Source organism: Nyctereutes procyonoides, unplaced genomic scaffold, assembly GCF_905146905.1.
Source record: "Nyctereutes procyonoides isolate TBG_1078 unplaced genomic scaffold, NYPRO_anot_genome, whole genome shotgun sequence".
NCBI classification, from domain to species: domain Eukaryota; kingdom Metazoa; phylum Chordata; class Mammalia; order Carnivora; family Canidae; genus Nyctereutes; species Nyctereutes procyonoides.
In genome coordinates this window covers 16,600,577-16,615,728 of record NW_026575046.1, presented here as the reverse complement: position 1 = coordinate 16,615,728, position 15,152 = coordinate 16,600,577, and the positions used below count along the sequence as shown (strand labels likewise).

At 36.0% G+C, this 15,152-nt stretch overlaps 1 protein-coding gene across 3 annotated transcripts in view; it reads right to left on the bottom strand.

The window, feature by feature from the left end:
• NIPBL (NIPBL cohesin loading factor) overlaps positions 1-15,152 on the bottom strand; it is a 200,886-nt gene that overhangs the window by 20,828 nt on the left and 164,906 nt on the right. For all 3 annotated transcript variants that reach the window (XM_055325202.1, XM_055325203.1, XM_055325204.1), the window contains 2 exons: positions 2,307-2,415; positions 690-826 (listed from right to left, as the gene is read on the bottom strand). In XM_055325202.1, coding sequence (XP_055181177.1) covers positions 690-826; positions 2,307-2,415 — 246 coding nt within the window. The remainder of the gene's footprint in view (positions 1-689; positions 827-2,306; positions 2,416-15,152) is intronic.

Below are 15,152 nucleotides of genomic sequence, written 5' to 3'. Positions count from 1 at the left end.
TAGGTTTTTCATCTAGAACTTGTTAATTTAGATCACCAAAAAACCAGACCATAGCTGCAAAACAAATCTAGTTGAGAAAATAGTTAAAATTAGCTTCTTAGGAATACTGAGAATGTAGGAAGTAAAAAAGCAATTTACATTTACAATTTTTAGAATATTTCAAAATTTAGTGTTTGTAATAAGTCACTTAACTCACCATGCTGGATTATTTTATTTTCATGTTTAATCTTAAAAACAGAGTATGTACAATATTAAAACAACTAACATCTCTGATATACTAGATTTTCCATATTCAACATATCTATGGTGTTATAAAATAAATACAATATACTCATAAAATATATTGAAATGACAAATGAAAAGCAGATTTAGAATCTAAAAGACAGTAGATTTCCCAATGAGAGGAACTTTGCCTCATTCAACCTTTGAGGTCTTAACAATAGTTATAACATTTAGTAAGCATTTACTGAGGGTTTAACCTGAGGAGCCTATGGAGGAAATGAAGCCTGAACTTCATTTATAATACATCAGAAAAATAATGTCTGTAGATAACTTGCTACAAATATTAGAACATATATTCGAGTACATGACACAGTTAATCAGTGAAGTGTGGATGACACAATGTGAATTCTAAATTTAAAATACTTTCTACATGGTAAGAAAGAAAAATAGGACAGCTCTATACTTACACTACATTTAGTGGTAAGGTATGGCTGCATAGTCATGGCGTGTTTAACCATGAGCTGAGGTCTTATTTTGCTGAATAAGAACAAAGTGGTTATGCAAGCTACCAATCTTCCAGAATTCACACCTTTATTGTCAGAGTCTGGAAAAACAGAAATGAGATACTAAAATATAACAAGGCAGTGAAAATTATACAGATTTCTTAAATTACTCAATATCATCCCCTGAATTGATTTAGTACATGCCTCAATAAAAGATTAGCATTTCTTATGATACTAGACTTCCTACATATTTTTATTATACATATTACATATATTAAGAATAAGAAATGAAGACGTTGTGCTATTGAAATAGAATTTTACACTAAGGGGTGGAGGACCAAAGTTAAAAAGTAGAATGGAAGTTAAGTTTAGGGATGGGCTTTTGGGAATAAACATGATATTGCTTACTAAAAATGGATGGAAGTAAGTATGAGAAACTCAGCAAAGGGGGACAAAAACAAGTTAGCTAGGTGATACTGTGTTTGAAAGGACTGGGAAAAAGATGCTACAGTGGTAGAAGAATGTTAAAAGACTGGAGTGACGAATTAAGAAGCTGGACCAGTACTACATCAAGAATGGTAAACAAACTGCTGTTCCAGTGGGAGGAAAATGCTGCTAGTTAGGAGACACAGTGGTTCTTAGGAGGCAAATTAATTTTTAGAAGAGATTAGCAATTTTTTCAGCATTGACAACAGTATCACCCTTAAAATCTAGGATAGGCAAAAACAGGGGAAACAGAACTAGGAGATAAAAAGAAAAAGAGGTACACATGGAAAATGAAAAAAAATTAAAGAAAAGAAACTGCATAAAAAATATAAAGGATATCAACAACTTCCTTAGGCGCCATAATGGTACCTCTGAAAGGCCCCCAATTCTGGAGGATGACCAAGACTACCTACTGTTCCTCATCAATGTACATTAGGATATGGGAAGTAATATTAGTCTTGGGTGCTTTAAGCAATAGATTATCAATTATTACTTTTACAGCTTTATGTAATTATTTACTTATATTCTGATTAATGACTTCAAATTTGTGACTGGTAAATAATGTAATAGATAATATAAAATATTAAGTAAGGAATTTGTCAATTTAAAAAATATTAACTGCTTTATCTAGCTCAAGATTAAATGCATTTTATATAACAATTATAAATGATATTAGGAATATACTACAAATCTTTTAAAAACATTTTTATCATAGTTAAAACAATTTCATTTTGAGAGAATATTTTATATCATTTAAAAGATATCAAACAGTTTTTGGATGAGTGCAACTAGCTAAATATATATTTAGCCCCTGGACTTTTAGGTTTGTTGAACATAACATCTAAAATTATACGCTACTGAAAGATGTACAAGAGATGATGCCTATGCTTTTATTATACTACTCTAGATAATCTTAGTCAACCTAAACAATATAATCTAGGATGCAACATCAAACAAAAAAAACCCCTTCATTTAAAAGTGAAATACTTAATTATTAGGCTAAGCAGAACCAGAAGCAAAATTGAGAAATGTGCCCAAAGTATTTTAAAATATCTTATAAAATCAACTTAATGACCAATATATAAAATATCTTACCAGCTAGAGATTCCTCATATTTAAGAATGTGCTCAACTAGGTTATCAACAAGTTGAGTACAAGCTTTCTTCACAGGTTTATATGAGGAATCCTCTTCGGACTTCAACAACTATATATGTATATACATAAAAAAAAAATCCCGGTATAATTATTCATTAGGCAATAATAATATAAATGCATTAAATGTGTCCATAATAAGCTTTTCAATTTGTCATTAACAATTAATATGGAAAATGCAAATAAACAAAAAATATATAACAGATGTTTTAAAATCTTATAAACCAGTAATTTATAAATAGTTTCAAACAATATTAGTATGAAGTATTTAAACTGTTGTGTGTAGGACCTGAGGTAAGATATGAGAGAAATGAGAAAGGTGACCTTCCTTAATGCTCAGGGATAGTAGGATTATTCTAAAGAATTAGAATTCTATTCTTCATCATTTCAAGTCCTCTGACAGCTCAAAAAAGGTATGAGTTAATTACATTTTTAATATAATTATAACTTCATCTGAATTGTACCTTCAATTAGGTAATTATAAAACATAAGGCTAGATTTCTTTTCTGTATTATCCTTTGTCAAATTACCAATAAGCAGTGTTAGAAAAGTGGTAGGAATGATGAGAGGAGGAAAAAGATCATAGCCAAAAAATCAAACCAATTCAAACTTTTATAATCATAGGTCAATTATAAAGTCATCTAAAGTATAATTGTTTTGTTAATATAGACTAGCTAATACAACTCTGGAGGTATTTAAAAAGTTGAAATGTGTATTTGATTTTCATGAAGAGTTCCAGTGCTGTCCAATATAACTTGCTGCAATGATGGAAATGTTCTAAGTCTGTGCTACTCAGTATGGTTGCTGCAAGACATATACAGCTACTAAATATGTGAAATGTTGCTTGTATGACTAAAGAATTAAAATTAAATAAAAATAAAAATTCAAATTAAGTTAAAAAAAAACCACGTGTGGCTAGTATTGGATAGCTCAAGTTTAAACTTTCACTATATGAGGTATGAATGATTAAAACAATTGACAGCAATCAGGATAACATAACACATATGTTGCCCCCATCCTCTTTAGCTTAAAGAAATACATCGAAAAGAAAATTTCAATTTTCAGTTTCAACTCTGTATAGCAAATTCTCCTTGTCCTGCTCTATAACTCAATTCCTTAAGCAGCTACTAAAATCGCATGCTAGGCTTTTCTAGGCAGGAGCAGAAAGCAATCCCGTCTTTTTCTTTTTCCTCTCTAAGAGATCAAGTATATACAAAAGTATAAATCTTAGATTTTGGTTCATGATACACCATCAATACTGCTATGAGACCTTTTGTTTACTTATACAAACATCATACTATGACTCCAACTCAAGAACAAGAATATTTTCATGAACTTTTATTTTCCCAATGTGCTCCTTCCCTTATTCCATCTTACTGTGTCACTTCAAGGTAACCACTATCAGGAACTTTAAAATTTCTTTGCTTAAAAAAATTGGGTAAGCTGTATACTGTTTATAGTTTTGCTTGATTTTCAACTTTCTAAAATGTATCATACCAGATGTAGTCTTCTGGGATTTGCCTTGTTCATTCAACATTATGTCCCTAACTGTAATCCAGGTTGCTGCAAATGACAATGTTAATTTTAACTGCTATACAACAGGTGTGTCAGTACTGCAATTATTTTATCTATTCTGAAGACAGGTTAATTACACTTTTTAGTGGCATAATAAGCATTCTTTTATTTGTCTCCTGGCACACATATTCAAGATTTTCTTGGGTATATACCTTGAAGTGGAATGCTCAACTTTATGAAATAATGCTGTATTTTTTCAAACTGGTTGTAGTATTTTTTTCAACTAATAGTTTAAGAGATACTGTTTAATCCATCTCTTTTCCATCACTTGTTATCATCTGACTCCTCAATTTCTGTCAATCAAATGAATGTAAAACACAGTTTTGATTTGTATTTTCCATATTACTAATGAGGCTGAACACCATATAGGACATATGTGCTATTTCTTGTATGAAATGCCTATTCAACTTTTACCTATTTTTCTACTGGGACTCTTGCCTTATGTTTGTAGAAAAGGAGGTCTTCACAGATTCTTTTTTTTTTTTTTGATTTTTTTTTTTTTTTTTTTTTTTTTAAATTTATGACAGTCACAGAGAGAGAGAGAGAGGCAGAGACACAGGCAGAGGGAGAAACAGGCTCCATGCACCAGGAGCCCGACGTGGGATTCGATCCCGGGTCTCCAGGATCGCGCCCTGGGCCAAAGACCGGCGCCAAACCACTGCGCCACCCAGGGATCCCTCTTCACAGATTCTTAATAATGACCCTTTCTTACATGTTATGTGTGTGTCAAATATCATTTCCCAGTTTGTGACTGTCTTTAAGACGTCTTTTGATTAAAAAATGTATTTCATTTCAACATAGCAAAATTTATCAATCTTTTAAGGTTAATGGTTTTGGAATTTAAGAAATCTTTCCCTACAGAAAAGTAAAAAATATATATTTATATATATATTATCTTCTAAAGGTTTTAAAGATTTCCTTTAATCTATATGGAAGTAATTATTGAATTGAAATAGGAATCAATTCTTTTAAGATTTATTTATTTTAGAGAGAGAGAGAGAGAGAGTGAGTGTAGGTGGGAGGGAGGAAGGGTAGAGGCAAAGGGAGAGAGAATCTCAAGCAAGCTCCTGCTGGGTATGGAGCCCTGACCTGGGGCTCCTGGGCCTTGATTTCACGACCCTGAGATCATGACCTGAGTGGAAACCAAGAGTTGGATGCTTAGCTGAATAAGCCACCCAGGTGCCCTGAAGATAGGAATCAATTCATTAAAAAAAAAAAAAAAAATTCTTATAGATAGCCAATTGTCCCAGCCTCATCTATTGAGAACTCAATCCTTTCCCCCGTTAACTGCAGTGCCACTTTTATTTTATAATAAGTATATCCTATAAGCATAGAGGCTTATTTATTTCTGGGCTCTCCATCTTTTTCTATTGGTCTATTTAGTACCACACTATCTTAACTACCACATCTTTAAATAGATGTCCTTATATTTGGTAAGGTAGGTAATTTCTCCTGCATTTTCAGAAATGACAATTTAGTTCTCTGCTTTTCCATCTACATTTTACAATCACCTCAACATATCTGATGACTTTTTTTTCCTTTTTTGTTTTTTTTAAGCAGGCTCCATATTCAGCATGGGGCTTGAACTCACAACCCTGAGATTAAAAGTCGCATGTTCTACGACTGAGCCAGCCAGGTGCCCCATGACAACGGTTTTTTATTTTGATGAGATCTCTGAACATTTTCCCAATTTGCATGATTTTCATTTCAGGTTTGTAGTTATTTTCTGTCAGATTTTATTCCTAGTTTATTAGAAGTTATCATTCAAAGTTATCAAATTTTATCAAAATTTTTTCCAGTGTTCCCTGGAATGATTATTTATTTCTTCTTTAGTATTAAATCATACATGCACACGTGTGTGCGCTCATGTTAAACCAGCCTTACACTTATATGTGTTAAGAACATGTATATACATATATACATATATATGTATATATATATACACACACACACACATCTTTATCCATCTTATTTTTGATGTATTTCAAAGTAAACTGTAGACAGTATACTTTTTCCCTGAGATAACATTTACACAAAATGAAATGTACTAATCTTCAGTGTACATTTGCTCAGTTAAGTGCATTCACCATTATAATTCAAACTCCTATGAAGATACAGAAAAGTGACCTACATCTTTAATTTGTATCAGAATCATCTGGAGACAATAAAATACAGAATGATGGACCTACCCTCAGAGTTACTGGGGTAAAGCCTTAGAATTCCTAGATCTAATAAGTTGCAGGTAATCTCAGTAACTTTTAGAACCACTGACACAGACTATTACCATCATTCTTGAAAGTTCCCTCATGTTACTTCCCAGTCAATTCCTGAACCCCTGCAACCACCCTTCTGATTTTTTCCAATACAGCAGATTAATTTTTGCCTCTCCTAGAACTTCATATAAATGGAATCAGAATATGTACTCTTCTGTGTAAGGCTTCCTTCACTCTGTGCAACGTTTTTACTATTCACCTAAGTTGTATGTATCTAACATTTGTTCCTTTATGATGTGGAATACTACTAAATTGTGTGGATAGGTCAGTATTTTTACCCATTCACTGGGTGATGGAGATACAGTATTTAATTATAAACAGAAACCAAACTGTACCTTCAACACTATTACTTAGAAATCTCCTTAGCTAAATATCCACTTTCATGCTTAAACTTCTACTGTTCACAAAACACTAGAACAAGAACACAATTCAACCAAGTTCTTTGCCACTTTATAACAAAGACTGCTTTTTCTGTTATCCAATAGCATGTTTCTCATTTCCCTCTGAGACCTCATCAGAATGGCCTTTACTGTCTGTATTTCTACCAACATTCTGTATGTGATTATATGCATTCTCTAAGAAGACAAAAGCTTTCTCTATGTAGTTTCTTTTCTGAGCCTTCACCAGAACTGCCTTTCAATACCTCTTCACAGCAATATCAGCTTTTTCTATTATGTACCTCAAAACTCTTTGAGTCTCTACTAATTATCCAGTTCCAAAGCCACTTGTACACTTGTTTCAGCTGCATCCCATGGTACCAGTTTCTTAGTCAACTTGGGCTGCTATAACCAATACCACAGACCAGGTGGCTTAAACAGAAATTTATTTCTCATAGTTTTGGAAGTTGGGAAATCTGAGATCAAGGTGCTAGCATCTTCTGGTGAAGAAGATCCTTTTCCTAGCTTGCAGATGAGGATCTTCTTGTTATATCCTTATATGGCAGAGGGGAGAGAGAGATCATCTCATGTCTCTTCTTAGAAGAGTACTAACCTGATTTCATAAGGGCTCCACCCTCATGACCTAATTATCTCCTAGTATCATACTAAGGGTTAGGCTTCAACATATGAATCTTGGAGACATATATTCTGTCCACAGCTTTCTCCGAGGAATCCTCTTGAGGAAGGAGTCCCATACTCTATAGAAAATATATTACTAATTTTTCCCTCAACCTTCCCCAAAGGGGCCTATGGTCTTTTACCAGGTTAACTGTACACTGGAGAAAAGAAACTGATCAGACCTTCTAGGTATTATTAGATTATTAGATGCTGGTTCTGAACTGGCACGAATTCTAGGAGACCCTAAAGTAGGAGTGGGGTCTAGAGGTCAGGTGTATAACTCTGGTCTGTTTCACAGTGAGTCCAGCGGGTCCCCAAATGCATCCTGTGATTATTTCCCAGTACCAAAATGCAAAATTGGAATAGATATATTCGACAGCTGATAGAATCCCCATATTGGTTCTTTGGTTTGGGAAGTGAGGGCTATCACAGTGAGAAAGGCCAAATAGAAGGCTCAAGGAATGCTTCTACCCAGGAAAACAGTATATGGAAAGCAATACTACATTCCTGGAGGGGCTGTTAAGATTAGCACTATCATCAAAGACTTGAAGGATGCAGAGATGTAATTCACACCACCTTCTCATTCAACTTGCTTATTTGGCCTGTGCAGTAGACAGATGGATCCTGGGGAATGACAGTGGACTAGCCTAAGCTTTACCAGGTGGTGACTCTAACTGCAGCTGCTGTACTAGGTAATAGTTGAGCAAATTAATACATTGCCTGGTACACTCTGGCAGATGCCTTTTCTCTCCATCCCTGTCAAAAGCCCACCAGAATCAGTGTGCTATTGGCAGATAGCCAGCAATACACTGTACTGCCCTACCTCAGGCATTTATTAACTCTCCAGCTCTATGCTATAATTTAGCTTGCAGGATCTTGATTATGCCTTCCTTTAATAAGATTATTACACTAGTTCATTATATTGATGGTGTGATGCTGACCTAGTGAACAAAAAATAGCAAGCACTCTAGACTTACTGATAAGACTTGCATGTGTCAGAGGGTGGGGCAATAAATCCAACAAAAACTCAAGGGTCTTTTACTTCAGTGAAATTGCTAGAGTCCTAGTGGTGTGGGGTATGTTGAGTTATCCCTTCTAAATAAAGAATAAGTTGTTCCATCTGGCCTCTCCTATATATAACCCCCCCCCCCCAAAAAAAAGGCATAATGACTAGTGGGCTTTGGATTTTAGAGGCAACAAAATCCTCTTTTGGGTGTATTACTCTGGCTCATTTACTGAGTGACCAGAGACTGCCTGCACTGAGTGGGACCCAGAAGAGAAAAAGGCTTTGCAAAAGATTGGGGCTGCTATCCAAGTTGCTCTGCAGCATGGGTCAGATGACCCGGTATATCCAATGGCGCCTGCAGTGTCAGTGGTAGAAGAGGGATGCTGTTTGGAGCCTTCGGCAGGACCCCATAGGTGGACTGCATGCAGTACAAACCCTTAGGATTATGAAGCAAAGCTCTGCCATTCTCCGTGGGTAATTACTCTCCTTTTGAAGAACTCCTGGCCTGCGACTGGACCTTGGTAGTCACTGAATGCCTAGCTATTGGCCACCAAACTACCATGCAATTTGAGTTGCCCATCATGAACTGGGTGTTACCTGACTCATCAAGACATAAAGTTGGGTATGTACAGCAGCACGTCATCATCAAATCTAAGTAGTATATATATGACTGGGTGAGAGCCGGCCTAAGGGCTCAAGTAAGTCACATCAAGAAGCAGCTCAATGCCTATAGATCCCATTGTTGCTATTACTGCCCTTCTCTCTTCCAGCCTGTACTTATGGCGTCATAGGGAGTTCCCTATGATCATTCCTATGATCAACTGACAGAGGGGGAAAAGACTGAGGTGTAGTTTACAAATGGGACCATTCCACAGTGGATATTTGCCACAGTAATGTCTGGAACATCCCTGAAGGACGGGGCTAAAGGGAAATTCCTCTACTATGCAGAACTTTTGAGCAGTGCATCTGTTCACTTTGCTTGGAAAAAGGAATGACCAAATTTGTGACTATATATAGATTCATGGTGTGTGGCCAATGGTTTGGCTGGATGGTTAGGGACTTGGAAGGAAGAAGATTAGAAAGCTGTTGACAAGGAAATTTAGCGAAGAGGCATGTAGACAGACATCTCTGAATGGGCAAAAAATATGAGGATATTTATATCCCACATAAATATTCACCAAAGGATGACCACAGCAGAGGAAGATTTAAATAATCAAATCAAGTGGATAGGACGACTCATTCTATAGGTACCTTCTCTGAGGATACCAGGCTCTTTCCCCAACTACTCGTTATTGCTCAATGGGGTCATGAATGAACTGTCCATGGTGGCAGGGATGGAGGTTACTCTGGATACAGATTTGCCTTCCCTGCATGCAGTGCTTCTACCAAAACTACCAGTTGTAGATTTATAGAATGCCTCATCCACTATCATGGTATTCTACACAGCATTACTTTTGATCAGTGAAGCAGGTGGAAAGAATATGAAATGGCCTTTTGAAGAGTTAGATATAGCACCAGATAGGTGGCAATATCTTATACAGGTAGGGCAAGATTTTCCAGAAGGCTCTGTATGCTTTGAATCAGCATCCAGTATTTGGTGCTGTTTAGCCCACAACCAGGATTCACAGTCCAGGAATCTGCAAGGGGTGGAAATGGGAGTGGTATCACTCACTATTACCTCTAGTGACCCACTAGTAAAATTTTGCTTCTGGCAACTTTATGCTTTGCTGACCTAGGGGTCTTAGCTCCAGAAAGAGCTTCCAGTAGGAGACACAAAACTGTTCCCATTCAACTGAAAGTCAAGATTACCACCCACTACTTTGGGTTCCTCATGCCTCTGAATCAACAAGCAAAGAAGGGAATTAGGATACTGGCTGGAGTGATTGATCTTGACTACCAAAGAGTGACTGGACTACTACTCTACAATGGAGGTAAGGAAGAGTATGTCTGGAATATAGGGGACTCCTTAGGGCAACTCAGTGTTACTATCTCCTGTGATTAAGGTCGATGGAAACCTATACCAACCCAACCCAGCCAGGACTACTGTTGGCATAGACCCTTCATGAATGAAGTTATGAGTCAGCCCACCATGAACCAAGACCAGGTGAGGTGTTTGTTGAAAGCAAAGGGAATAGACAGTGGGCAGCAGAAAGCAGCCATGACCACATTACAAGGTATAGAAACAAAAACCTTAACTGTCATGAGATGAGTATTTCCTACTTATTTTGTTATGAATACATTGTTTTTTGGAAATGAAGTATGGTTTAAAGAGATATATATGGGTGCCAAGTTGACAAAGTGGATTTGTGATGGTTAATCTTATGTGTCAGCTTGACTGGACCAAAGGATGACCAGTTATTTGACTAAATATTACTTCTGGGTATGGTGAGGCTGTTTCTATTTTTTTTTTTTAAATCAGTTCAGCTATGCTGTTTTTTGTTTTGTTTTGTTTTTAGATTTACTTATTTATTCATGAGAGACACAGAAAGAGTGAGAGAGAGGCAGAGACACAAGCAGAGGGAGAAGCAGGCTCCATGCAGGAAGCCTGACATGGGACTCAATCCCAGGTCTCCAGGATCAGGCCCTGGGCTGAAGGCGGCACTAAACCACTGAGCCACCCGGGCTGCCCGGTGAGGCTGTTTCTAGATGAGATTCACATTTGAATTGGTGGACTCAGTAAAGCAGATCAACCTCCCCAATCTGAATGGGTATCACACAATCCACTGAGGGCCTGAATAGAATAAAAGATGGAAGAAGGAAGAAATCAACTCTTCTCTGAGTTGGGACATCAGTTTCTTCTTGCACTCCGATTAGGATTTATACCATTGGCTACCCAGGTTCAGGCCTTCAGATACAGACTGAACTATACCAGTGACTTTTCTGGACTTCTAGCTTGCATACAGTAGGTTTTGGGATTTTAGAGTCTCCACAATTGCATGAACCAATTCCTTATAATAAATCCTTTTATCTTTCCTTTCAGGATACTGTTGGTTCTCCTTCTCTGGAGAACCTTAGTACATGTTCCTTCCATGTCAATCCCTGGCTCCCTTGTAACCACTCTTCTGAATTTTTCCAATACAGATTAGTTTTTGCCTCTCCTAGAAACTTATATAAATGGAATCAGAATATGCACTCTTCTGTGTAAGTCTTCTTCACTCTGTGCAATGTTTTTAATTATCCAAGTTGCTGTTTCAGTAGTCTCTTCCTTATGATGTGGAGTACTGTTCAATTTTGTAAATATATTAATTTTCCCATTCATTCATTGGTTATAAGTATTTGACTATAAACTTTAAGGAGACCTTGTTTTAGATTACAAAGGCCAGGAACATATGAAATACAGGTTATTCAATTTTTTTTCACTGCCTGTATTTTCTTTTTTAAAAAGATTTTATTCATTCATTTGAGAGAGAAACAGAGAGACAGAGAACGGGCACGAGTGCACACAGTTGGGGGAGGGGAAAAGGGAGAGAGAGCAGCAGATTGCCATCTACTGGAGCAGGGAGCCTGACAGATGCTTAACCTCATGGAGCCACCCATGTGCCCCATCTGTATTTTCTTATAAACTAAAAAAGGACCACAGTCTTGGATCATAAGCAATGAAAATGAGTGTCACTAAAAAATCAATTCAATTTATGTGTACCTGTCAAAGGGATATGATATTGATTTAAATTAGACAACTTTATAGAAATAAAAAATATAAGAACTTTTATAATAGAAATTTTTCTTTCACATGTTACTGAAAAATGGTAAAAAAATACTATGAATTTGTTATAAAAGTTATAAAACTATGAATTCATCAAAGGTTATGAAGGAAATGAATCCACATATATTTAAAGTGTGTGTGTGTGTGTGTGTGTGTGTGTATTTAACATATCAACAAAACTATTTAGTTGGTGGACAGAGTTTGGTGCATGTCTGAATTTGAACCTACTTCATAGTACTACAACTTTCCCTAAAAAACCAAAAAAACCCAAAAACCATATCCATGAATTGGGAATCATTGATATATAAGAAACTCACACAAAAATAATAAAAAATGAGAAATAGTGGAAACTGGAAGGAATGGAATGTGTATATAAGGCTCATGTGGAAATAAAGTGTGCTAATTATTCTTTAAAAAAAAACAACTCAATCCCTAATGTGAGGCTCAAATGCACAACCCCGAGATCAAGAGTTGTATGCTCTATCAACTGAGCCAGCCAGGTGCCCCCATGTGTACTAACTGTTCTTGTCTCAAGAATTTCCAATGATTCTAGTGGTCCATTCTCTATATTCTTCCTAGCGTCTCTTAAAATTTATGCATATATATATTGTTAAAACTTCTAAGAGTGGTTATGTCTGTTACATATATAATATTTTAAGCTTTCTTTCATTAAACTAAATTCTGCTTGTCTAATGACTATCATAAGGTCATAGTGTCATTGGTAAACTAAATTGTCAGAAACTAAAGTAAGAAATTAACAATAGGGAGAAAAGACTGAAAGAACAACTAGCTAAAGAGGACTAGAAAGTAAAGATATAAAGAATAGAAAATGTAACAGGTAAGAGATTATAAATCTAGTCATTTCCTTTCTGCTTCTAACTTGCCAGTAATACATATAATTATGATGTCCAGTCTGGAATGGCTAACATAAATATAACTAAATGGTCACAAGACTCTGAAACATAGAGCTAATTTTTTGACTTGATAGGGAAATGACACCAAATATATTATATAAAATTATGAAACAGACGATGATTTATGGAAGATGATTTAGGAGGAGAACCTAAGATATTATAGACTGAGAACATAAGCAAATACCACAAAGATGTTTAGAAAGGGCACTTAAAAAATTTTTTTAAAGCAACATATTACTGCACACCGTCAGATGGCTAAAGTTTAAAAAAAATTTTTTTTATTGGAGTTCAATTTGCCAACATACAGCATAACAACCAGTGCTCATCCCGCCAAGTGCTCCCCTCAGTGCCCATCACCCAGTCACCTCAATCCCCCGCCCACCTCCCCTTCCACCACCCCTTGTTCATTTCCCAGAGTTAGGTGTCTCTCATGTTTTTTCACCCTCACTGACATTTTCACTCCTTTCCCTTTATTCCTTTTCACTAATTTTTATATTCCCCAAATGAATGAGACCATATGTTTGTCCTTTTCCGATTGACTTATTTCACTCAGCATAATACCCTCCAGGTCCCTCCACGTTGACACAAGTCAGATGGCTAAAGTTAAAAAGACTGAGAAAACCAAGTATTGGTGAGAATGTACAGCAACTGGAGCATTGCTCCAAAATGGCTCAGCCATTTTGGAAAGAGTCTGTCAGTTTCTCACTTACCACATGACCCACCAATCACACTCATAGGAATTTACCCAAGAAAAATGAAAACACCCACCTACACAGAAACCTGTATACAAATATTCATAGTGCTTATTCAGAATAGTCTAAACTGGAAACACAAATTTATACATTTGTGAATTCATAAAGAAATTACCATACATCTGTACTGATACTAGTCATCAATAAAAATGAATAAAATATTTATATGCCAGCAACATTCTGCTAAATAAAAGTTTAACACAAAGAACTACATGCTATATGATTCCACTGATATGAAATTCTACAAAAGGCATAACTCTGGTGATGAAAAGCAGACTGGTGGTTTCCTAGGGCTAATGGAAGAGGACCAACTATAAAGAGGCATAGAAAACCTTTTAAGAGTGATATTCTGCATCTTGATTGTGCCTCAATAAAACTATTTTGGTTGACTTAAAAATATTGTGAAACATACAGAAGTAAACAGAAACAAATGGACTTAACTAGACACTAGATTGTTGATATAATCAAACAAAAATATATTTTAAGATAGACTTTTAATGGGGCACCTGGGTAGCTCAGTGAGTTGAGCCACCAATCAAGCCAACTTGATTTTGATGCAGGTAATGATCTCAGGGTTGTGAAATCAAGCCCTCATTAGGCTCCATGTTGAGCATGGAACCTGCTTAAGATTCTCTCTCTCCTTCTCCCTCTGCCCCTCCACCACCCCTCAAGATAAAGAAAAGATAACTTTTAATAATATATATTTAGTGAGTAATAGATAAAAAGAAATGCAAAGCAATCTTAAAAACTGTAGCGAATAATGTTACTGTTAATACAGTAGGGAAAACAAGTAAGAAATTATATTCCTTTCCCTGGGAACCAAAATATTTAGCCTAAAGGAAAGAATAAAACCAAGGAAACAGACTTTCATAATCAAAAATTTAAATTAAAAAAATCAATATAAATTCTTGATTTATTTTTGCCTTTCTAAGAAATACCTATTTCCTAGCTCTATCCTCTGGAAAAGGTCTGAAGCTATGATAACCCATTAGTGAAGAACATCTGCAGCATCCAAATTCTTCTCCCCAAAGGAAATTAAGGCTCTTTGGAAAAATGGCTGATTTCAGGTTTGGGGCAGAAAATGTACAAGTTGAGTTGAGGGCATCTTGTAGAGGCAAAAAGTAATCAGGCTACAAAAAAGTATTAAGTTTATATCAAAAGATACAAGACCAACATGAAGAGACTACCACTGGGCAAAGACAGGACAATCTGAACTCCCAAAAGAACTACGATTACAGTATTTTAAAAACAAAGACAGAGGTGGCTGGGTGACTCAGTCAGTTAAGTGTTTGACTTGATTTTGGCTCAGGTCATGGTCTCAGAGTCATGAGATTGACCCCTGCGATGGGCTGGCACTGGGCATCGAGCCTGGTAAAGACTCTTTCTCCCCCTCCTTCTGCCCCTCACCCCTCTAAAAAAATTAAATAAAATATAAAATCATACAAATCTATTCATTCATGAAGATGTAAAAAAATGAACAGAATCTTTATAATAGGTGCACCAGGCTGACA